Genomic DNA, 24,321 nt, shown 5'->3' with positions numbered 1-24,321 from the left:
TGGGAGTTATTATAACGTTAGCAAAAACTCTGGCCGGGAAGATTTCCTTAGATGCCAGGAAGGCTTTCTGACGAAGGATCATTGCAGGCATCTTTGTGCTATTAAAATTTAAAAGTACTCTCTGTATTCGGTTGGAATAAAATAAACTCTCCAAAGAGGTTAAGTCCATTGGGGCATTAAACATGGGGAAAAGTGTCCTCAAATGGGAGACAGCTTGTTTCTTAGTCCTCCAACTGGGCTTCTGATTTCTAGAACCCACCTCTAAGCAGACTTCATGAGCTCGCAGGATCAGGTTGGAGGCTTTATTTTCACCTGCTTGAGTCTGACCCAAACTCAAGGAAGCCTCTTTTAAAACTGCATTAGTGGAAGGAGAATGAGGAGAAGTATCACGGAGTATTGCAGTCCTTTGCCTTGTTATATCTGCTACTTTTCCCATAAATTGTTTAAGGCTGAATCTGATTTCAATCAGTGCTGCAAAAATACGTTCCACTGTCTTAGCAGTTAACAGAGTAGCATCTTTCAAAGTACTGTCAGCTGTTTCATTTCTCGTTGCTGGTTGTGGTACATTATCAAGAACAATGTCCATTTCAACAATGTGGGTTTCGTCAGAGTTCTCAGTTTCTGACAAGGGAGCATAACGGTTTGCAGTATTCAGATCCACATTCATCCCCATCCCAAAAATCAAATCCAGCACATAGCCTGCTCAGTGTGTGGGAGCTGATACAATCTGAGAGAGTCCCAATGCTGCCATTGATAGTACCAGGTCCATAGCCTGTGAGGATTCAGTATCATAAGCATGGACATTGAAGTCCCCCAGAACTAAAAGTCTAGGGTACTCCAGTGCCCAGCCAGCTACTGCCTCCAGAAGGCTATGCAGGGTATCTGCTGGTGCTTTAGGTAGCCAAACTCTACTCTGCATCCCAAGCCAAATCGACACATTTCATACTGGATAATCTTAGTGCGGGAAGATGTCCGAAGGCAAAAGACTCTCAAATGAGCACCCCCACCCTGTAATCCATGACTGATGGAGGACTGACAAATGGGGGGGGGGGGCTCACTGTCTCACACTCAGGTCTCAGTCACACATGCCAGGTTCACTTTTGGGGCTGCAAAGTAATCTTGCAGAGTTGATGTTAATGGACAGCTTATTGTTAATAGACCTGGCACTGCACAACATCAATGTTGGAGCAGAGTATAAATTCCTAGCCCCTCTGCTATCATATCTCAGGACGGGGCAGAGGTTGGAAGATGACTGAGCATTATCTCTGTCTCCTTCCCTTGTCAAACCTTGCTCCACATCATGCCACCTGAATCCCCCAATCACTGAGATCCCAGACTCCATGGTAGCCTCCCTGCTAGATCTTAAGCAATTTACTTTACCTGATCTGGCACAGACATACAGTTCCACCATAGCAGACCTTAATATTCAATATTCCAACACTAACACTAGATCTACAACAACTACAATATAAAACTCAAACAACCTAACCTAACCTAACCTAATGGATGTTTATGGTACAGTGGTTGCTAATGTAATATTCAGCAAACTGATTTGTTATGCCGGCCGGATTTGACATAAATGTGTCATAAAATGTAATGCCAGGTAGCAGACATATAAACTGTATAAAGGAAGCACAGACAAATAGATTTTTTTTTAAACTTAGCACTTTTGCAATATTTTGTTTTACAGTCTGCTAAATGTCATCTCTTGCCATGAATTATTGCATCAAAAACCGCAGACGACGCCTGTGCTGTACCAATCTTGAATATGCTGTTCAAGTCTTGTTCAAGTGTGCACATCTATAAGTTGCAAACCTACTTTTGATTTATTGACATTCATTACAAAGATCTCATAGGGCGTTTTCGCACTCACCTTCAGCCAGCGCGACCCCCCTCTTCACCGCGCAGGATCTGCGCGGATTTCGCACTAATTGCCGCAGAGCAGCCGGAAGAGCCAGAAACTCCCGGCGCTTTTGCGGCGCAAACGGAAACCGCCAAAAAGCAGTTTCCGTTTGCGCGGCTTTTGCACCGGGAGTTTCCGGCTCTTCTGGCTGCTCCGCGGCAATTAGTGCGAAATCCGCGCAGATCCTGCGCGGTGAAGAGGGGGGTCGCGCCGGCTGAAGGTGAGTGCGAAAACACCCATAGTCAATGCTTTGAGCCTCAGACCCAGAGGAAAACCAGTTTGGTGTAGTGGTGAAGTGTGCAGACTCTTATCTGGGAGAACCGGGTTTGATTCCCCACTCCTCCACTTGCACCTGCTGAAATGGCCTTGGGTCAGCCATAGCTCTGGCAGAGGTTGTCCTTGAAAGGGCAGCTGCTGTGAGAGCCCTCTCCAGCCCCACCCACCTCACAGGGTGTCTGTTGTGGGGGAGGAAGGTAAAGGAGATTGTGAGCCGCTCTGAGACTCTTCGGAGTGGAGGGCGGGATAGAGATCCAATATCTTCTTCATCTTCAAAACGTGAAGCAGCTGGGCATTGTGAGCTTTTGTACATAAATTGCTTCATGCGCTGGTCAAGATTATGTGAAGGCATCATGGCACAGATTGAGGGCTATGTACTTGTCTGCAAAACTATAGTCTTCTCCAGAAAAATACTACAACTCCTATGTGCCAGTGCAAGAACAGAGACAGCCATGTACAATGGTCAGTATCGGCCTACTATCTGGGAAGTCTAAATTCAAGATCCCAATCAAAGGAAAATGTGAAAGAAAAATCAATGGAAATTGCTGGGTAAACACATACACACTCAGCCTAATGTTAGCTTGTTGTTATTTCTCTTCTAAATAGTTCACATACTTTCCTACTGAGAAAGACTGGAGGACATGAATACAATGAAAAAGATGAGGAGAACCCAGATGCATCCATAACAAGCCCAGCAAATCTCCCTCCCAAATCACATTACTTGTCCTTACCTTCATGGGCTTATAGAGTAATCACACATACTAGAGGAATAGCTATGTTAGTCCAGAGCTGCCAAAAGCCAACTTGGGCCTCTAGACCAAATTCTATAGATGCTGCCCCACACCATCCAGACCTGACTTAAACCTCATATGAACACAAAGCACGGTTGCCAGATCCTGGTTGAGAGACTCCTGGATATTTGAGATTGAGTCTGTGAAGGACAGAGACGTCAGTGGGTACAATGCCATAGAGTCCACCCTCCAAAGTATCAGTTTTCTCCAGGGAAACGGATCTTTGTAATCTGCAGATGAACTGTAATTCTGGGGGATCTCCAGGTCCCACTGGGAGGCTGGTGAAGTTTGGGGCAGGGGAAGGACTTCAGAGGGGTATGCCATAGAAGTCAGCCTCCAAAACAGCCATTAACTCCATAGAAATGGATATCTGTTATTTTGAACACGCATGGAACTGCTTTATATTGAATCGAACCATTCATCCATCAGGTTCAGTATTGTCTGCTCAGACAGGAAGTGGTACTCCAGGGTCTCAGGAGAGGTCTTTAACTGGAGAGGTCAGGAATTGAATCTTGAACCCTCTGCATGCAAAGCAGAAGCTCATCTACTGAGCCATAGCTCCTCCCCTCTGGAGATCAATTGTAATTCTCGGAAATCTCCAGACTCTGCTTGGGGGTTGACAACCTTAGCCACAAGTCCCTGAAATCCCCCCCCCCCCCAGTTTCCCCATTCAGCATCCTGTTTTAACCCATTAGAGGGGGGGAATTGTTTAAGAAATGTTTTAAGCTTTTTCCAGACAAGCTGCTCAAGGCAGCTTACAAAGTAAAATGTAATAAGAATATCAAGAGAAGGCTCCATCATGAGGAGAACAGAAACTTTGGGTCTCTCTTTAAAGCAGATTTTTCTCTGTACCAGGTTGGTTTTATAGGGCTTTGCAAATTCTGTCGACAAAGTACAAATTACCAGAAGAGAAAGCTCACCACTATGCTTAATATTTTTCATTTTAGGACCTTTCCCTTGTGAAAAAAACCCATGTATTTATTATGGCGCTACGTGCATCAATCTTGTGGGCCAAGAATATGACTGCCAGTGTCCACTGGGATTGTACTATACAAATTCTTCAGGTTGCCAACAAGGTAAGCTTCATATTAAACATTTGTGTGGCTTTATCAAAAAGAACAGAGGCAAACCACATTGTGCAGGGAGCTGGTGAAGTGGTTCATCTGTCTGCTATGGTATTGCTGCTGAAGCAATCTGAACCAATCGAACTCACGGCAAAGTCACAAGAACATTCTATAGGTTATTTGTGAAAACTTATGAGATGGCAGTGAAAGCTTCTAAAAGAGGTTTCCAGCTTCCATCACATCCACAAGCTCTCACCCAGCACAGTTATTTGGGGTTATTCAGTCTTTAACCTCCCTCTCAGGGGAAGCCCAAATCCCGCCTTGTATTTGCAAGTGTACATAATAAGAACCAGGACTTTTTTGTAGCAGGAACTCCTTTGCATATTAGGCCACACCTCCCTGATGTATTCAATCCTTCTGGGGCTTACAGTAGGCCCTGCACGAAGACCCCTGTAAGCTCTCGAGGGATTGGATACATCAGGGGTGTGTGGCCTAATATGCAAAGGAGTTCCTGCTACAAAAAAAGAAGATAAGAATATTCACATAATATAATCAATTTAAAATAACAATCCCCATATAAGGAACAAAATAGTATGCCTCGTGGTGGGGGTGGGGTGGAGGCAGGAGTGCCAGCTGGATGGAACACTGTTGCTGTCCTCAACCAAACACCTGGTGGAACATCTCTGCCTTATTTGCCCTGCAAAAGTGCATTAAGTCCCATCGGACACTGATATTATTGGGCAGAGAGTTCTGTCAAGTCGGCAGATTCAATAACGAGTCGATGTAGATACAAAGAAGCTAGTTTATTGATACTGGTTACTTGCGGCCTTGGCCAGAGCTTGAAAAGACTGGAGACCGTATATTAGATACATTGCATATAAGGAGCACTTCAAAGGGATTCCTACGGGCCGGGGGATCTCGCAAGGGGAACATTCACACATAGATGTTACCAATACATTCTCATGTTGATTAGAGGCCCACGGCCTTGGTACTCCCAGGCTTCCTGTCTCCCCCGGGTCTGAGCTGAGAAGGTTCAGATAAGACTTTTCACACATCACCATTTCAAAGCAGGGACATTCTCTACGGTTGGGAGGGGGGAACAGGAGAGAGTTAGCTAGCAGCATTTGGTTACACTTTGGTTCTACCCAGCATGCTCTTTGAGTGAGCCAGAGTTAAAGCCAGACTTGACAAGTTCCACCAGGTTGGTGCCAAGGCTGAAAACACCCTGGTTGAGGACAGTCAGACACCTCTCAGGCCAGGGATCACCAGAAGGTTCTTATCAGTTCAGCACAATGCTCTTGGGGGGGGGGAGGGGTTACCAAAAGATGTGGTCCTGAAGATACGTGGGTCCCTAACCATTTAGAATGCAGGTTCAAATGTGAGAATATTGAGCAATTGGAGACAGGCAGATAGATGTCATAGTCTGTTTGAACATGCTTGATGTTGCCTTATACTGAGTTTGGCCATTGGCCTATCAGTGTTGTCTACTCTGACTAGTAGCAGCTTTTTAGGATCTCAGTGATACTTTCAAGTGCAGATGCCAAGAACCAAGTTCTGTGAGGAAAGGCTGAAGGAGCTGGGTATGTTTAGCCTGGAGGAGAGACAACTGAGAGGTGATATGATCAGGGCTTTTTTTGGTAGAAAAAGCCCAGCAGGAACTCATTTGCATATTAGGCCACACCCCCTGACATCACCATTGTCTCACACAGGACTTTTTGTAGAAAAATCCCAACAGGAAATCATTTGCATATTAGGCCACACCCCTGGATGCCAAGCCAGCCGGAACTGCGATCCTGTGCATTCCTGCTCAAAAAATGCCCTGGATATGATTATTCTCTTCAAATACTTGAAAGGCTGTCATATAGAGGATGGTGTTTTCTGTTGCTCCAGAAGGCCAGACAAGAACCAACAGGCTGAAATTAAATCAAAAGGGTTTTTGGCTCCTCCACTGGCTTCTCACCTTTGTCTTTAACTTCACTCTTTGTAAGGCATTATTTTCATTTCAAGCCTTGGAAAGTTAGTTTGGTAATTCTCCAGTTTTGAAGCAGCAATGTATCCTCTCAGTTCCTGAAGTTTTAGAATTTGCCCCAGAGTGTTGATAGACAAGTAAGCAATTCAGTATTATCCCACTACCGCTATATTTTCTTATAGGGGTGAAATTCCTTATGCATGTGAACTGGGTTTCAGAAAATTTCCTATAAGGAATTTCACCCCCATAAGAAAATGCATATACATCCTACATAAACATGTGTGTATCTGGAAGAAAGCCAATATTCATTCACATCGCAAACAAAACTGGAGCCCAGTACTTGGAGAAACACAATGTTTAAATCACATATTTAGCCATATATGAATTGAGAATTGCTCAATGCAGGTATAGAGGTGCAAACTGTATATGGATTCCACTGTCAGGTGCCCCCCTGGTTACTCAATAAACAATCCATTTATTTCAAACGATTCCATTTATTAAGAGGTTCAGATAGGACTATGCTCAGACAGTGTCTGAGTCAGAACTGAGGCAAGGTATGGTTACAATCATTAATATTGTTTCAGTAGTAAGCAATAGCAAGCAATAATAAGCCCCTTCCCCTTTCCCCCCCATAGCGTGACTTTAGAACTTTGGTTTCGTTTCCCCCAAGTTCCAAGGCTGCATTCTGATACAACATGTTACCAAGCAATGGCCCCTAGACATAACATCCTGGCCAGAGAGCAGGTGTGCAGAGAGCTGTCCTGGGAAAGCAGCAACAGATAACTGCATAGGAAAGTACAGCTTGGGAAAAGAATAAGCACAGTAGTAACCAGTTAACCCTTCCATGGCAAGGCGCTTGACATGTACGTATATTCACTGTATGTTGTGAAAAGGGTTTAGCCTTGGAGTTTAAAGGATCAGGATCCTGTTTCTCAAGCTGAAGAATCAATGCCTCATTCATTCATTCATTCATCCATCCATCCATCCATCCATCCATCCATCCATCTGGCCATTCTTTCATTCATTCAAATCGCTGCCCACCCAAGGGGTCTTGCAACAAATTACAACATTAAATTCAGTAAAGTTAAAACAACATAAGAACTATAAAATATTAACATTAAAATATTAAGCTATTAAATATCTATTTCTACCGCTAATAAAAATAGCTGAACAGGAGGTTACTTCCCAAAGACCAACAAACAATTTAGCCTTGCGTGTCCTGTGGAAACGAAACAAGTCCGACAGGGCACTGGTGTCATCTGAGAGTGCATTCCACAGGGTAGGGGCCACAACTGAGAAGGCCTTGCCCCTGGTGACAGCTAACCAAGCCATCCTGGGACCAGGTACCTTCAAGAGACCCCTAGAGGATGGACAAAAGGAGCTTGGGGGATTGTAAATTCTAAAGGTTGGGGATTCAGCTTCATATAGGATTTGCCGTATACTATAGGAGGGAGGGGTTAGGAGCTTGTTTTTTTCCCCTTAAAACCCCAGTCCTATAGGAAAGATGAATATGTAGCTGAAGCTTCCAGCTTTGGAGCCTTAAGAGTCACTGTTTCTGAGGCTGGGAAGGGATGACCTATCACTTGGAAAGTGAGCCCTATAGGGATTTGGCCCCAAAGCACCAGATGAAAGGGCAGGAGCTTGTTCTTTACCTCTTTTCCCGCAACAGCCCTGTAGAGTAAAATTTCTGAGCCGCAAGGTTTTACAGATCCAAAGAGAAAGAGCAGGGATTTGTTCCATAAAACCTGAAGCTGGGGGATCCAGTTGTATAGAGAAGTGGTACTGGGGATGGTCTCCAATGGGGCATATTTTCTCATAATCTCATGAAACACAGGATAGGGACTTTTAACTTTGTTCTGGGGACCTTTAACTTTGTTCACCCAGGATTTTGGACAGTTTAACATGAAGCTACCTTCTGCTCAGTCAGACCAGCAGTCTGTCAAGAGTTGTTTCCATAAGGGGACAGGCTTCCCAGTTGTAGCTGCAGCTGCCAATGAAGCACAGTGAAAATAGGGCTTCTGCATTGCAGGCTTCCTAACAGTTTCCTTGTACCCCCACCCCACCCGGACTCGCAACAAATACTTTAACACTTTTTCAGATTTTTATTTGTCAATTGCCATTGAAAAAAATTTGCATATCAGCATCATTTTTTAAAGTACATATGAAGCTGCCTTACACTGAATCAGACCTTTTGGTCTATCGAAGTCAGTATTGTCTTCTCAGACTGGCAGCAGCTCTCCAGGGTCTCAAGCGGAGGTTTTTCACACCTATTTGCCTGGACCCTTTTTTGGAGATGCCAGGGATTGAACCTGGGACCTTCTGCTTCCCAAGCAGATGCTCTACCGCTGAGCCACCGTCCCTCCCCTAAGTAAGTCTCTATCCTCTTTTTTTGAAGAGATATGATGTCCCCTTATATCTTCACAACAAAAGGGGAAAAGGAAATACTTCCTTAAAAAAAAAAAATGAAAGCTGGGAATTAAGAGAATCTGGTATACAGATTGTTGTAATGTTATATTAACATGACAATGTTCAATTGCCATTTTATTTCAAAAGCCCCACATTAGGACAAGGAAGGCCTATTATGCACTTACAGCTTACTGCCAATTTTCACTGAAGTTGAGTTGGTAGGGCTTTCCTTCAAGTGCTGTGCCTGTATTCTGCACTCTTCCCCCCCCCCCCAATTTTTCTATTGGGAATTGCAGAGTATATATTCTGCATATGAATAAGAAAACCCAGATAGTGTCTCTGTGCCAAATTTTTTTGGCTTTTTTGTGCATTGTGGTTACTCTGTCCTTATTGATCAGTTTCATGTTGGCCATGTTTTTTGAAATAGGAGATTCTTCTATTTGTATTTACTCAGGTAGCCATCTTGGAAAACTGTTAATGGTTCTCCCCCACCCCCCCTTTCATTGGTCTACAAGCTCCACTATTGCTTAGGTTATCCATCTTTTAATTTGGGGGGGGGGGGGTTTATAAGCAGGTTTGGTCTAGCATTATGACCTATTTTTCACTAGCAGTTGTTCCACCCCCAAGCTTCTGCTTTCCCCAGCTCAAGTGATCAATTCCTCACCAGTTGCTGCATGGGCACACTTTGATCCTAGGCTCCCTCCAATTTTCCTCACAGCTTCCTGCTCTTGGTTTTTTTTAGAGTTCTGGAAGCCGTGAGGGAAATTGGAAGGAGCTGCAGATCAAAATGTGGGGGTGGAGCAACTGCTAGTGAGGAATCAATCTATGAGTTTTTCAGTAACCTTAGTGAGGCAGAGGTGGGTGCACAAAGAGAGCAAGCGAAGTCAGGTGTGCCCCCCCCCCCGCCGGGCTCTGATAGCTGCCCCTTGCTCATACATGGCCTTCCTGCATCAGTCACAAGTCCGGCGGGCTGTCAAGCTCATTCAACCACTTGTGATGTATTCTTCCTTGCCGGATCAGAGATAAGAGATAAGAAAGAACAAATAGAAACCACAGAAAGCATTCGAATGTAGCCCCTTATACTGAATCAGTCCAGGTGTAGAGCCAGTTTGGTGAATGAACGAATATTTATTTACAGTCAGAGTCTATTATTTACATGCCACAGGCCATAATCTATCCTTATTAACCATAATATATCCTTAGTAAAACCACCAGAAATATTCCAAGAAGTCTGTTTGATCATAAAAAGCTTCAAACCTTATAAGAATCCAGAGAGTCTATAATAAGTCTAAAATATCAAACATCTATAAAATCACCAAAAATATTTCAAGAAGTCTATTAGGTCATAAAAACCCTCAAACCTTATAAGAATCCAGAAAGTCTAAATGTCAAATGTCTGCAAAATCATATAAATTATACAATTCAGACAAGTCGTGCAGAATTATGTTTCTTATTGTGGAATTTTACCAAATGCTAACAAAATGTAGCTATTTGTCTGAAGATGTGGATTTCATCAATTCAAAGTGTCCCACCCCTGATGGCCACTGCTCTCCTGGTGGCCTGGCTTGGGCCTGGGCTTGTTTAGGCTTCCCAGAGGTCTCAGAATGCAGGAGGACAGAGCTGGGTTACTTCACCCCTCTGTGCTCTTGTCCTCCCTGGCTGTGCTTGGGCTCCTCCCTCTCTCTCATTCAGCTGCCCTTCTGTTGTAGCAGCCTGCTTCCTCCCTGACCTCTCAGCCTCTGGCCTGTTATACTGTCCCTGGCTCCCTCCCTTCCTCCCTGGCCCCACCCCCAGATAACTCCACCCTTGCTTATAAGCGAGGATGCTGTGGGCGGATTTCCTGGGGCGTGTGCTCCGTGGGGCAGCCGAGGGGGCTGTGATGCTGGTGCTGCGTCTGGGCACAGTGGCACTAGCCACTGCATCTCAAAGTTCCTGGGCTTCCAGCCCTCTCTGTTGGGAGTCATTCCCTCCTCCCCAGCTCCGTGGCTGCAGCCACGGCTCAGCCACTGCTCCCGAGCCCGGAGGCAGGCACGTCACCTTCTTGCATTGGCAGACTCGGCGACAGGATGGGCCGCGCCAGGTGGCTGGGAGGTATTGCAGGGCCCCAGTTTCTCCAGGCAGGCCTTGTCTGCATCCACTATTGTTTTGTCTAAAAATGGGGAAATAAACTTATCCTATTGAAAGAACATATGGATCATTGATTCCACTTCTCCCATGGAGCAGGGGCAACATCTGTCTTCATATGGAATCTTCGTATATTTCCGAACCAGCCCCTTTGAAGGAATAACTGCACATCAAGTCAAACTAAAGGCTATTCTACAAGATGGCACCTCATGGCATGTTTGGACTCAATTGGTGCCAGAAAAAGGGGCCTGTATTAGGTCCCATTGTCACTCTATGTCACAAACTCTTTGTTTAATAATACTTTTCACCTGGGCATTGCTCTGTGCCAAAAGGTTCTCAGGTGAGAGTCCTAAACTTTGTAAATTGGTTTTAACCAACTGCAACCACCTTGGCTGATAAGAATCCTGAATTATTAAAGGAAAAAGGCCTTTTTGATTTGTATGTATCTTAAGCCATTGATATTCCGAGAGTAACAAAATTCTAGCTTCAATTCTCATTTGCCCCGTTTCAAGTCGTAATAGGGCATTTGGTACACCTGGTGGTAGTTGCAGGATATTATGGAGAAATTCAGATTCAACTTTCTCAAGGGTCCATAAATTATTAGCAGAAATGCCCAAATAAATGCCATACAGCAGCTGTGCTAAAGCTTTGAATTGGAGCAGCTTCAAAGCTGCCGGAACATAAAAGCCCCCCTTAGATTGGAAAAAAACTAAGGATGGTATACATTGTTTTCTCAGCTTTTTCTACCTTCATATTATAATGTGCTGTGAGAGCTCCAGAATCCTGAATGACCATTTCCAGATAAATAAAATTTGTTACTTGTTCAGTTTTGTTCATTTTCATGGTCCAGTAACTCTTCTTAGAATGTTTCCAAATGCCATCACTTTTGTTTTGTCAAATTTAATGACCAGATGTTCATTTTCTTTTTTTTTTTTAAAGCATTTTACTTTTATTAGAAAAAAGAAAGAAAAGAACATTACATACATTACATACACAATAGAAAGTAAAACATTACATTACATACAGAATAGAAAATAAAACATTACATTACATACACAATAGAAAAGAAAAGTAAACACAAGATGCATATATCATCCTCCCGTTGCCACACAATCACCACAAATACACAGCCAAGCACACTGGGAGGCGGAGAGGTTTCCATAAAATGAAAAACATTTAGTTGTGAGTTCATTAGTTATTTCATTCATGTAATAGTATGTAGCACAATGCTAATATCAATATCAAAGCCTTTACTTCTTAAACTAGAAGAAAATATTCTCATTAATCAGTAAGTATATTATATTTCAATATAGTTACTCCAAATCAAATCCTTTACTCTTAACCCATTTATAAACGGGGTTCCATTCCTCCTGGCACTTTTGCACATTACCGTTTCTTAATCTTGTAGACATTAGATCGGCCTCTGCTGTTTCTAATAATCTGTTTATGAATTCATCTCTATTCGGGGTTTTGTCACTTTTCCAATATTTAGCATACAATATTCTGGCTATTGTGATAATATACATCAGCAATTTCAGTTTTGTTGCGGGTATTTTCTGTCTACAAATATTTAAGAGATACAATTCTGGCAGGTGGGAAACTTGTAATTCCAGAATTTTTTGAGTCCAAATATTGATTTGTGTCCAATACTTTCTGGCTATCTTACATTGCCACCATATGTGGTATAAGGATCCTTTAACTTCTCGGCATTTCCAACACTTATTGGAATACGTAGGATAAATTTTAGCTAATCTATCAGGCGTAAGGTACCACCTATAAACCATTTTGTAGAGATTTTCTTTGAGCTCTGCTGGTCTTATCAGCTTTAAGTTCTGTTTCCATGTGACAAACTGCCCAGTGTCCTAGATAACAGGACCACATCATCTGCATATAGCAGTATCAAAAGATGATGAGAAGCCAGCTTTGGCGGGTGGAATTTAATATTAGCCATATGTTCCACCATATCATTGATATAATAATAGAATAAAATGGATGCCAAAAGGCAACCCTGCCTTACACCCTTAAAGGTTTTTATTGGAATCAGGAAGTAGTCCCTGTGAGTTGCATCTCACTCTAAGAAGTGATTTCTCATGAAGGCACAAACAAGGTATAACAATCTTTTATCTATACTGGAGGACTCTAATTTTGCCACAGTCTTTGCCTTGAGATGGAATCAAAAGCTGCCTTCAAATAGATGAAGGCTGCGTATAGGGCAGTTGGACCTTTACCAGAGTATTAACGGTTGCAGTATCAAGCAGTTTGGTGTAGTGGTGAAGTGTGTGGACTCTTATCTAGGAGAATCAGGTTTGATTCCCCACTCCTCCACTTGCAGCTGATGGAATGGCCTCTCTCAGCCCCACCTACCTCCCAAGGTGCCTATTGGGGGACTGGAAAGTAAAGGAGATTGTAAGCTGCTCTGAGATTCAGAGTGAAGGGTGAGGTATAATTCTTCTTCTTCTTCTTCTTCTTCTTCTTCTTCTTCTTCTTCTTCTTCTTCTTCTTCTTCTTCTTCTTCTTCTTCTTCTTCTTCTTCTTCTTCTTCTTCTTCTTCTTCATTATTATTATTATTATTATTAATAACAACATGAAATCCCTTGAGAAGTATGTCTCCAAATGTAGGTGGTAGGGGTGTGCATTCAGCTTAACCCAAACAACAACAACAACAACAAAATAAACACCTTTATTTATTTGGTATTTTCAAAGTAAAATGGAAATGTGGGAATGCAAATTCAGAGAATCTGGTATACAGATTGTTATAATGTTATATTAACATGACAGTGTTCAATTGCCATTTTATTTAAATAGCCCCCCATTTTATTTAAAGCCAAATGATTTGGGTTTTATTTGGGTTCATGTGAAAAAAACAGAAGAGCAGCTGTGGAGATTGCTCCTGGGGCCGTTTAAATCTAACAGCTGATTAGCAGCAGTCAACCAGCAGCCATTTCATAGTGGGATTGGAGCAAAACAGATTGCTTCCAAGTGGAGGGGAGTGAAACTGACCAGTTTAATGCCTTGCAAGCATTTCAGTGTAACAGCAGGCTGGTGCCCCAGGCTCCCTGTCAGGCTGCAATGGCTGGCAGCCATTAAACCCGTCCATTTCAATGCCCCCTTCTTCTAAGTGGGGGCAGTGAAACAGGTGTTCAGAGGCTGAAAGGCCCTGCTGTTAGGCTGAAATGCTTGCGAGGCATTAAACTTAACCAGTTTAATGCTGCTGTTAAGGTGAAATGCTTGCAAGGCATTAAACCGGATAGTTGGACGGCTCTCTTCTTCCAAGTGGAGGGAACTGAAACTAGTGAGTTTAATGCCCTGCAAACATTTCAGCCTAACAGCTGGGCTTCTTCGCCAGCTGGCTGCCAGGCTGAAATGTCTCCAGGAGGGGGGGAAAGGCATTTAAATGTGTCTTTGCTCTCTGACTTCCCTTCCCCAGCCCCCTGCTGGGGCCTGGTGACTGTGGAAGGGAACTATGTTTAAATGCCTTCCCACTGTCTATTTCCCTCCCCAGGCCCCCTCTGTGGCAGGGAGGCTGGGGAAGGAAAGCGAAGGTGTTTAAACTTGCCTTCTCTCTCTTTCTTCACAGGTCAGTTTCACTCCCATCCGCTAGTAAGTTGTTAGGGTTAAATGGTATAAACCTAACAGCTGATCAGCAGGGAGTGAAACTGACCTGTGGAAGTGGCAGGGCGGATGGTGAGGAAAGGGAAGGCATTAAACATGCCTTCTTGTTCTCCCTTCCTTCTGAATGGTTATAATTGACCTGAATGTTTTCAGAAATACCAAATATTTCCCAAGTATAAATTCCATACTGGTTCTGGGACTCAGGAAATTCTGTATTTATCAATAGGGGGGGGGGGGGGCTGATATACCTGAGTTGGAAAAATGCCTATTTTTTTCTTGCACACCCCTAATAGGCAGCAAGGAAGATGGTAAAATAAGAATAGCAAAGCTATGCTACGGCTTGTGGCTTGGAAGAGCATCTAGATCAGAGGCCTAGAGACTGAATACTAACTGAGAATGGCTCACTAGCTCAGTTGATTAGAGCATGGTGCTACTCATGCTAAGGTCATAGGCTCAATCCCCAAAGGGGTCCATTATGTTTTGCAAAAAAAAAAAGGCTGAAGTTACTCCTGAACAACTTTAATTGGCCTTTTTGCTTTCCCATTGACAAAACCTCAGTATACAAAACGGTGCTTCTCTCATTCTTAAATATGGGAACATTTTGCCAGAGGTAATGTCATGTTTCTGAACTGACTCTGATTTTGGGATAAAAGTCGGGTTCTCACACAAAGTTCGTGTGTGCAAAAAATTTCTGAACTTTCTTTAGTATTGCCAGTTCTTGCTATTCCCATTACTGAAACAAGTCATTGAATTGTCACTTTTGATCAGTCTTCAATTTTGTCTCACCCTGGACATTTTATATTTTTCCAAAACCATTCTATGATGCACAGTTATCGCAGGTTTGACATTTAATTATAGCTAACAGAAAGCCAGTTTTCCAGAAGTTACATGAATGACATCAGTTTCATTATAATTTCAGGAAAAATATTCCCAGGTGATTTATCTCTAAATAATGTGCTATATAATTCATCAATGGAAGATGAAAGTACCAAAGTCTACAAACAGTTTCTGAACTGACTCTGATTTTGGGATAAAAGTCGGGTTCTCACACAAAGTTCGTGTGTGCAAAAAATTTCTGAACTTTCTTTAGTATTGCCAGTTCTTGCTATTCCCATTACTGAAACAAGTCATTGAATTGTCACTTTTGATCAGTCTTCAATTTTGTCTCACCCTGGACATTTTATATTTTTCCAAAACCATTCTATGATGCACAGTTATCACAGGTTTGACATTTAATTATAGCTAACAGAAAGCCAGTTTTCCAGAAGTTACATGAATGACATCAGTTTCATTATAATTTCAGGAAAAATATTCCCAGGTGATTTATCTCTAAATAATGTGCTATATAATTCATCAATGGAAGATGAAAGTACCAAAGTCTACAAACAGTTATACTACAATGTCACCAAAATTGTAAGTCAATTTCTTCTAATGTCTTTTTTTATAAACTGAGACTTAACATTTTTTTTCCCCCATAAAGAGATAGCTATGGTTAGCTTTTGGATGCATCTAGATGGGTACTACTAAATTATAGGAATTCTGTATCAATGGTTAGAACATAAGACATTCAGTTTGGTTCAATTTTATTACAGTCAGTGACCAGCTCCAGCTGACAAGAACATTATTAAGTACACAGGTATCCAGGTTAAGCTCCAGTTAAAATAGGAACAGAAAATTTAACAGAAATCTGAATAAGATATAAAATGCATAAAGGAAAGGAAAGGTCCCCTGTGCAAGCACCAGTCGTTTCTGACTCTGGGGTGACGTCGCTTTCACAACATTTTCATGGCAGACTTTTTACGGGGCGGTTTGCCATTGCCTTCACCAGTCATCTACACTTTCCCCCCAGCAAGCTGGGTACTCATTTTACCGACCTCGGAAGAATGGAAGGCTGAGTCAACCTCGAGCCAGCTACCTGAAAACCTAGCTTATGCCGGGGATCGAACTCAGGTCGTGAGCAGAGCTTAGGACTGCCGTACTGCAGCTTTAACACTCTGCGCCATGGGGCTCTTTCTAAAATGCATAATATAACATAATAAATAACCATATTTAAAATTTGAAGCTGGAATTTAAAAGTCAAGAATTTGGAAAGAAGGCATAAGATACTACCAGTGTTCCCTGTAAACTCCACTAGAGGTCACTGGTACACAACATTTTAGTTGTCTACGCAGGGATTTTAGCTTCCAGCGCACAAGCATTTTCCCCTCCACTGGAAACAATAGAGGATGGAGGCACCACCTGGGACCCATAGAATTGGACCCACTGGTCCAGTCTTTTTGAAACTTTTTTTAGGAGATGCACCAGCAGATATGCTGAAAATTTGGTACTTCTACCTCAAAAAAAGCTCCCCATTGCCCCAGATACCCCTGGATTGAGATTCACCATTATAGTCAATGAGGCCCATTGACTATAACGGTCTCCGTAAGCTATAATGGAGTAAAGGGGAAAAAATCAATTTTTTTGCACACCCTTGTTGTGCTTTTCAGTATGATTTGTAAGCTGTCTTGAGTCACAGTAAAAGTGGGATAAAAATGTTTGGATTAATAAGTAGTCTGGGCATTTAAGCAACTTCCTGTTTGTTAGGCCAGGTAGGGTTTTGACAGTGATTGTTCCACCTCTTTTATACTTGAATTTGTTATACTTGTTAATTTGTCATATTTCACTAACAAAAACCCAAACTGGACTGCAAGAGTTCCTGCTCCCAAGTGGTGGTATGTTTTCTTAAGGCTTAGTGCAGGGAAGTAGTCCAAGGCCAGATCTACCAATATAGTGGAAAGGAGCAGGTAGACCTGTTCTCTAGAGGCCTGGTCTACCCCCCTAAAGGACATAGAATCATAGAGTTGGAAGGGACCTCCAGGGTCATCTAGTCCAACCCCCTGCACAGTGCAAGAAACTCACAAATACCACCCCCAAAATTCAAGAAAATTGGAGAAATCAAGGGAACGTTTCGTGCAAAGATGGCCATGATAAAGGACAAAAATGGCAGGGATCTAACAAAAGCAGAAGAGATCAGGAAGAGGTGGCAAGAATTATACAAGAAGGCTCTCAGTGTCCTTGACAACCATGACAGTGAAATCGATGACCTTGAGCCAGACATCCTAGAGAGTGAAGTCAAATGGGCTTTAGAAAGCATTACTAACAACAAAGCGAGCGGAGATGACGGTATCCCAATTGAGCTATTCAAAGTCCTAAAAGATGATGCTGTTAAAGTGATGCACATTCTGACCATTTTCGCACACAGCTTACCTCGCAGTCACAATCCTGTTCCCTCCGCAGTGTCTGGTAGGATTTCCCACCATCTTCGCCGAAGTTACAGGAATGCTGCAGCTTTTGCGTAGCAAACGTAAACCGCTAAAACCCAGTTTACGTTTGCTACACAAAAGCTGCAGCACTTCCTGTAACTCCGGCGAAGATGGTGGGAAATCCAACAGACGCTGCGAAGGGAACAGGATTGTGACTGCAAGGTCAGCTGTGTGCGAAAACGGTAATTATGTCAACAAATTTGGAAAACACAACAGTGGCCACAGGATTGGAAAAGATCGGTTTATATTCCAATCCCAAAGAAGGGTAATGGCAAGGAATGTTCAAACTATTGCACCATTGCACTCATTTCACATGCCAGCAAGGTCATGTTAAAGATCCTAAAAGCTAGGCTTCAGCAGTATGTCGATCAGGAACTACCAGAAGTTCAAGTTGGGTTTCGGAGAGGTAGAGAAACTAGAGATCAAATTGCCAACATTCGATGGATTACGGAGAAAGCATGGGAGTATCAGAAAAACGTCTATTTCTGTTTCATTGACTATGCTAAAGCCTTTGATTGTGTGGATCACAACAAACTGTGGCAAGTTCTTAAAGAGATGGGAGTACCAGACCACCTCACATGTCTCCTGAGAAACCTGTATAAGGGTCAAGAAGCAACTGTCAGAACGGGATATGGAACAACTGATTGGTTGAGAATAGGAAAAGGAGTTTGACAAGGATGTATATTGTCACCCTGCTTATTTAATTTATATAAAGAGTACATCATGCAGAATGCTAGCCTGGAAGAAGCAAAAGCTGGAATTAAGATTGCCGGGAAAAACATCAACAACCTCAGATATGCAGATGACACCACTCTAATGGCAGAAAATGAGGAGGACCTAAAGAACCTCTTGTTGAGGGTGAAATAGGAGATCACAAAAGTAGGCTTGAAACTCAACATCAAAAAACCTAAGATCATGGCATCCGGCCCCATCACACCTTGGCAAATAGAAGGGGAAAACTTGGAAGTAGTGACAGACTTCACATTTCTGGGATCCAAGATCACTGCAGATGGTGACTGTAGCCATGAAATTAAAAGACGTTTGCTCCTTGGGAGGACAGCTATGGCGAACCTGGGCAGTATAATAAAACGTAGAGACATCACCCTGCCAACAAAAGTCCGTATAGTCAAAGCAATGGTACTCCCAGTAGTAATGAATGGCTGTGAGAGCTGGACCATAAGGAAGGCTGAGCACAGAAGAATAGATGCTTTTGAGCTGTGGTGCTGGAGAAGACTCTTGAGAGTCCCTTGGACTGCAAGAAGATCAAATCAGTCAGTCCTAAGGGAAATCAACCCAGACTGTTCCCTGGAAGGTCAGATGCTGAAGCTGAAGCTCAAATACTTTGGCCACCAAATGAGAAGGGAGTACTCCCTGGAGAAGATCCTGATGCTAGGAAAGACAGAAGGCAAAAGAAGAAGGGGATGGCAAAAGATGAGATGGCTGCACAGTGTTATTGATGTAACAAACACGAATTTGAGCAGACTTCAGAGGATGGTGGAAGACAGGAGGGCCTGGCGTGACTTTGTCCATGGAGTCACAAAGAGTCGGACTCGACTGTGTGACTGAACAACAACAAAAATTCACAGGATCTCCATCGCTGTCAGATGGCGAGCTAGCCTCTGTTTAAAAACCTCCAAGGAAGGAGAGCCCACCACCTTCCGAGGAAGCCTGTTCCACTGAGGAATCACTCTAATGGTCAGGAAGTTATTCCTAATGTTGAGCTGGAAACTCTTTTGATTTAATTTCAACCCATGATTCTGGTCCTACCTTCTGGGGCCACAGAAAACAAATTCCATACCATCCTCTATATGACAGCCCCTCGAGTACTTGAAGATGGTGATCATATCACTTCTCAGCCGTCGCCTCTCCAGGCTAAACATCCCCAGCTCCTTCAATCTTTCTTCATAGGACTTGGTCTCCAGACCCCTCACCATCTTCGTCACCCTCCTCTGGACCCGTTTCAGCTTGTCTATATCCTTTCTAAAATGTGGTGCCCAAAACTGAACACAATACTACAGGTGAGATCTTACCAGAGCAGTGTAAAGCAATACCATCACTTCACGTGATCTGGGCACTCTACTGCTGTTGATACAGCCCAAAATTGCATTTGCCTTTTTAGCCACCGCATCACACTGTTGACTCAGCATATGATCCACTGACCTCGAGATCCTTTTCGCACATATTACTGCTAAGACCAGTCTCCCCCATCCTATAACCATGCATTGGATTTTTCCTACCTAAATGCAGAACTTTACATTTATTCATGTTAAAATTCATTTTATTGGTTTTAGCCCAGTTTTTCAGCCTGTCAAGGTCATCCTGTATCCTGTTTCTGTCTTCTACTGTATTTGCAACCCCTCCCAATTTAGTATCATCGGCAGGTTTAATAAACATTCCCTCTATGCCCGAGAGTCGGAAACGACTGGTGCTTGCACAGGGGACCTTTCCTTTCCTCCTATTCCTTCATCCAAATCATTTATAAAGATGTTGAACAAAACAGGTCCCAGGACAGATCCCTGAAGCAGTCCACTTGTCACTCCTCTACAAGAGGATGAGGAACCATTCACAAGCACTCTTTGGGTGCGATCTGTCAACCAGTTACAGATCCACCAAATTGTAACAGGATCCAAACCACATTTTACCAACTTGTCAACAAGGACAGTATGTGGAACTTTATCAAAAGCCTTACTGAAATCAAGATCAACGATGTCTACAGCATTCCCCTGATCCAGCAAGGTAGTCACTTTCTCAAAAAAAGAGATCAGGTTAGTCTGAAATGACTTGTTCTTGAGAAACCCATGCTGGCTCTTAGTAATCACAGTCATTCTTTCTAAATGTTCCAAGACTGACTGTTTGATGATTTGTTCTAAAACTTTTCCAGGTATAGACATCAAGTTGACGGGTCGGTCATTAGCCAGATCCTCTTTTTTCCCCCTTCTTGAAGATGGGGACAACTTTCGTCCGCCTCCAATCATCTGGCACCTCTCCTGTTCTCCAAGAATTCTCAAAAATAATACCAGAGGCTCAGAAATTATCTCCACAAGTTCTTTTAGAACCCTTGGATGCAGTTCATCTGGCCCTGAGGACTTACCGTAGTTTCATTTAAAGAAACTAGGTGTTTATGCACTACTCCTATGCTGATCCTAGGTTGGAACTTCATACCCTCCTTATATGTTCTGTTTTTGCCATGTTGAGACATTTTCTGCTATGAAATTTAACTTATTTGGAGGGATGGAGGGATACTCCCAACAAGAAATTAGAAGAGCCCTCCATCCCAGGAGACCATCCATACCAAATCCCGAGCCACACACAAATGTGGGTACAGCCTTCCTGCCCTACATAAAATCTGTCACCGACCGCATTGGCAAAATTCTCAAACGCCATAATGTTGACACAGTCTTCAAGCCCACACAACAGATCTGCCACATGCTGCGCTTGGCCAAAGATATGAGAGATCCACTTTCAACCCCTGGAGTCTACAAAATACCCTGCTCCTGTGGTGCAGTCTACATTGGCACTACCCAACGCGGTATCAACACCCGTCTCACCGAACACAAGAGACACTGTCGCTTGTTTCAGCCAGAAAAATCAGCTGTAGCTGAACATGCACTTCAAGAAGGAGACCACGTCATCCACTTTGAAAGAACTGAAGTCCTCTCTACGGTCTCACATTATCATACCCGCCTGAACAGAGAAGCTATTGAGATTTACAAACACTAGCACAATTTTAACAGAAAGGAAGAAGGCATTTTCATCCACCAATCTTGGTACCCAGCTCTGCAAAACACCCTACAGACTATGAATTGCAGAAAGTCTCAGAACAACCAGCAAATTCCACAGAACAATCAGCACAGTCAACAACCATCTTCCTTATCTTCAAACCCCTTCCAACCTTCCCAGCAATTAACACAGAACAATGGTCACATTCAACGGCCAGTTTCCTTATCACTACCCTTCCAGGAAGCCCCACCAAACAATGGGCACATCCACAAACCAATTGCCCTTTCATCACACCCCCTCCAGCCTAGAAATAGCAGCTCTCCATCAGCCCTGGCCCCACTCAATGCACAGCAGACAAGAAGGTCTGAGCGCCTGCTCCGGCTGAAGCGCCACTGAGGATGTTCTCTGCAGCTGAGAACGAAACGTCTGGAAGGAAAACTTTCTCCAGTAGAACACGGCACTTGATCCCAAAAGATTCTACAAACCCTAATGATGTTACCAGCCGTGAAAACCTGAAATCTTTGATGACATTAAGATACATCTTAGATAGTTTTTCTGGATTAGAATACCATCTATAAAACATTTTATATACATTTTCTTCAAAAGTAACCACTCTAGTCAGTTTTATAGTAGATTTCCGCAATGTTTCCTAAGATGCCATGTCATTGTTATGGCCTATATTTTGTGCCCATTTTATCATACAATCTTTTACAATTTCATCTTGCATTTTCATTTGCAATAACAGAGAATATATATTTTTGATCAGTTTTTGCTGAGGCCCAACATTATCTTATCAAACCCATATTGTTCTGTAGCAAAACCTAATACTTTATCTTTGGCTTATCTAGATTCAATTTGTAGTCTCAGCCACTAGTCAATGGTCACATTCTGTAATCTGAATTCAGCTTTCTTCTTTAATTCATAATTTTTTTTCAAGAGGTCATCATATCTCAATATCATATTTTGAGTTAACAGTGCCAGTTGAACAAAAGTTTCTACCTGGCAAAATACATTTTGGAAATGTTTTATATATATTTTTGTTTCATTCATGCCCATGTTGAATATAAGGATTTTCTCAATACATGATTTTTAAAATAACGATGCCCTTCAATTTTCTGATACCATAGATAAGAGTGCCATCCCATGGTGAGATTATGGCCTTCTAATAGTAATAGTCTTTTATCACTCAATAGCATCCATTCTCTCACCCAAGTCAATACAGAAGCTTTATAATATAATTGCCAATCTGGTAGCACAAAACCAGCTCTTTCCTTAGACTCTTGTAAGGCTTTTAGTTTTATTCTTGATTTTTTACCTTGCCAAATATATGTTGCCATCAATTTGTTCAGGGCACAAAAAAATTTCTTTGGCAATAAAATTGGAATTGTTTGAAATAGAAATAATAGTCTTGATAAAATATTTATCTTGATTGTTGCAATTCTTCCCATTCAAATTTTTCCAATTTTTTTTCCAATTATCCAGATCTTTTAATAGCTTGTCATAGTTATCTGCCTTCAAATTAATACATTCGCTTGATAAATAAATACCAAGGTATTTCTTTTCAAAAGAAAATCCTGATTTTTGTTGTAAAAGGTCTATTTAGTCCTTTGTCATATTTTTCATTAATTTTTTTGTTTTCTGATAATTAATTTTCATGTTAGCCTCATCACCAAACTGTTCTAATTTTCTCATCAAATAATCAAAAGAATCTAGAGGTTGTTCTAGTATAAATACTAAGTCATCAGTGAAGGCCTGAAGTTTGTATTGTTCACCTCTAATCATTGTGCCCTTAATATTTGCATCCTCCCTAATCTGATTGTTTAGTAATCTCAAAGTCAAGATAAAAAGCAGCGGAGATAGCAGGCAACCTTGCCTGGTTCACTTCTGGATCTCAATTGACTCAAAGAAGTCTCCATTCACTAACACTTTGCACTAGGTGTATATAGCCTGGATCTTCTTTAGAAATTCAGTTCCACAGTTCATTTCCTCCAGTTGTTGCGGCATAAACCACCAATTAACATTGTCAAAGGCTTTTTCTACATCTAAAAAGATTAATGCCAGTTGTTTATCAGGATGCATTTCATAATATTCCAATATATTACATATTGTTCTAACATTACTATTCAAATGTCTTTTGGGAAGAATCTTGATCTTGATGAATACAGTCAGGTAGAACTTTCTTAAGACATTGTGCCAGAATTGTTGCATAAGTCTTGTAATCTACATTTAGAAGTGAAATAGGCCTATAATTCTTGATATCTTTCAAGTCAGCCATTTCTTTTGGAGTCAGAGAAATAGTAGCTTCTTGCCAAGAAGAAGAAATCATTGCTTCATTGCATATCTTATCTAAAAGATATTAAAATGGGAGTGACAAAGAGTCTTCGAAGGTTTTGTAGAATTCTGCTGGTAAGCCATCTGGACCAGGGGCTTTCCTATCTTTTTGCATTCCAGTCGCTTCAACAAGTTCTTTCATTGTTATAGGATCATTTAAAACCTTCTGCTGGTCTTCTGTAAAGGCTTTTAAATTATGTTACTTGATATAATTCGCTTGCATATTCTTGGATGGTTGATCACATTTATATAATTTTTAATAAAATTGTTCTATCTTTACCAATTCTTGCCTTGTATATCTTTCCTTATTGTCTTCTCTTTTCAAAGCTAAAATGGTCCTTTTTGCATTTTCTTTCTTAAGTCTTCCTAGCTTATTGGCATTTTCAAAATAATTTTGCTTGGCAAATTTCAGCTTTTTCTTTATTTCTTCCATCAGCAACAGGTTGAATTTATGTTGCAGCAGTTCTATCTTTGATGGTTGTTGTTTCAAGATATTTTCATTCATCTTTAATTGGGTAGTTAAATCTTGAAAAATTTGCATTCTTTCCTTCTTTCTTTTGGAGGAGTATCTAATAGGCCTCTGAAATGCATTTTTACATCTTGAGTAATGTTTTGTTTTTAAAAGCCCTCAAATTCTTTCTTAATTTCTTGAACAAAATCTTTGTCTTTCAAAATCTGAGTATTCAAACGCCATCTTCTTTTCTTTGGGAATTCATTTAACTTTACTGTTAATGGACTATGGTCTGAGACAATTCTTGTATGAATTTCAATTTCCCCCAAATCCTTCAAACCCATGGACATCCAGCACATATCTATTCTTGAC

General features: G+C 41.9%; 1 protein-coding gene across 1 annotated transcript in view; it reads left to right on the top strand.

Annotated features, from left to right (window-relative positions):
- The window catches only part of MUC13 (mucin 13, cell surface associated), a 60,227-nt gene that overhangs the window by 16,374 nt on the left and 19,532 nt on the right, over nt 1–24,321 (top strand). The window contains exons 8-9 of the mRNA XM_060262453.1: nt 3,918–4,046; nt 15,449–15,558. Coding sequence (XP_060118436.1) covers nt 3,918–4,046; nt 15,449–15,558 — 239 coding nt within the window. The remainder of the gene's footprint in view (nt 1–3,917; nt 4,047–15,448; nt 15,559–24,321) is intronic.

The sequence above is a fragment of the Heteronotia binoei genome, chromosome 21 (genome assembly GCF_032191835.1).
Source record: "Heteronotia binoei isolate CCM8104 ecotype False Entrance Well chromosome 21, APGP_CSIRO_Hbin_v1, whole genome shotgun sequence".
NCBI classification, from domain to species: domain Eukaryota; kingdom Metazoa; phylum Chordata; class Lepidosauria; order Squamata; family Gekkonidae; genus Heteronotia; species Heteronotia binoei.
This window is presented reverse-complemented; position numbering and strand designations above follow the sequence as displayed.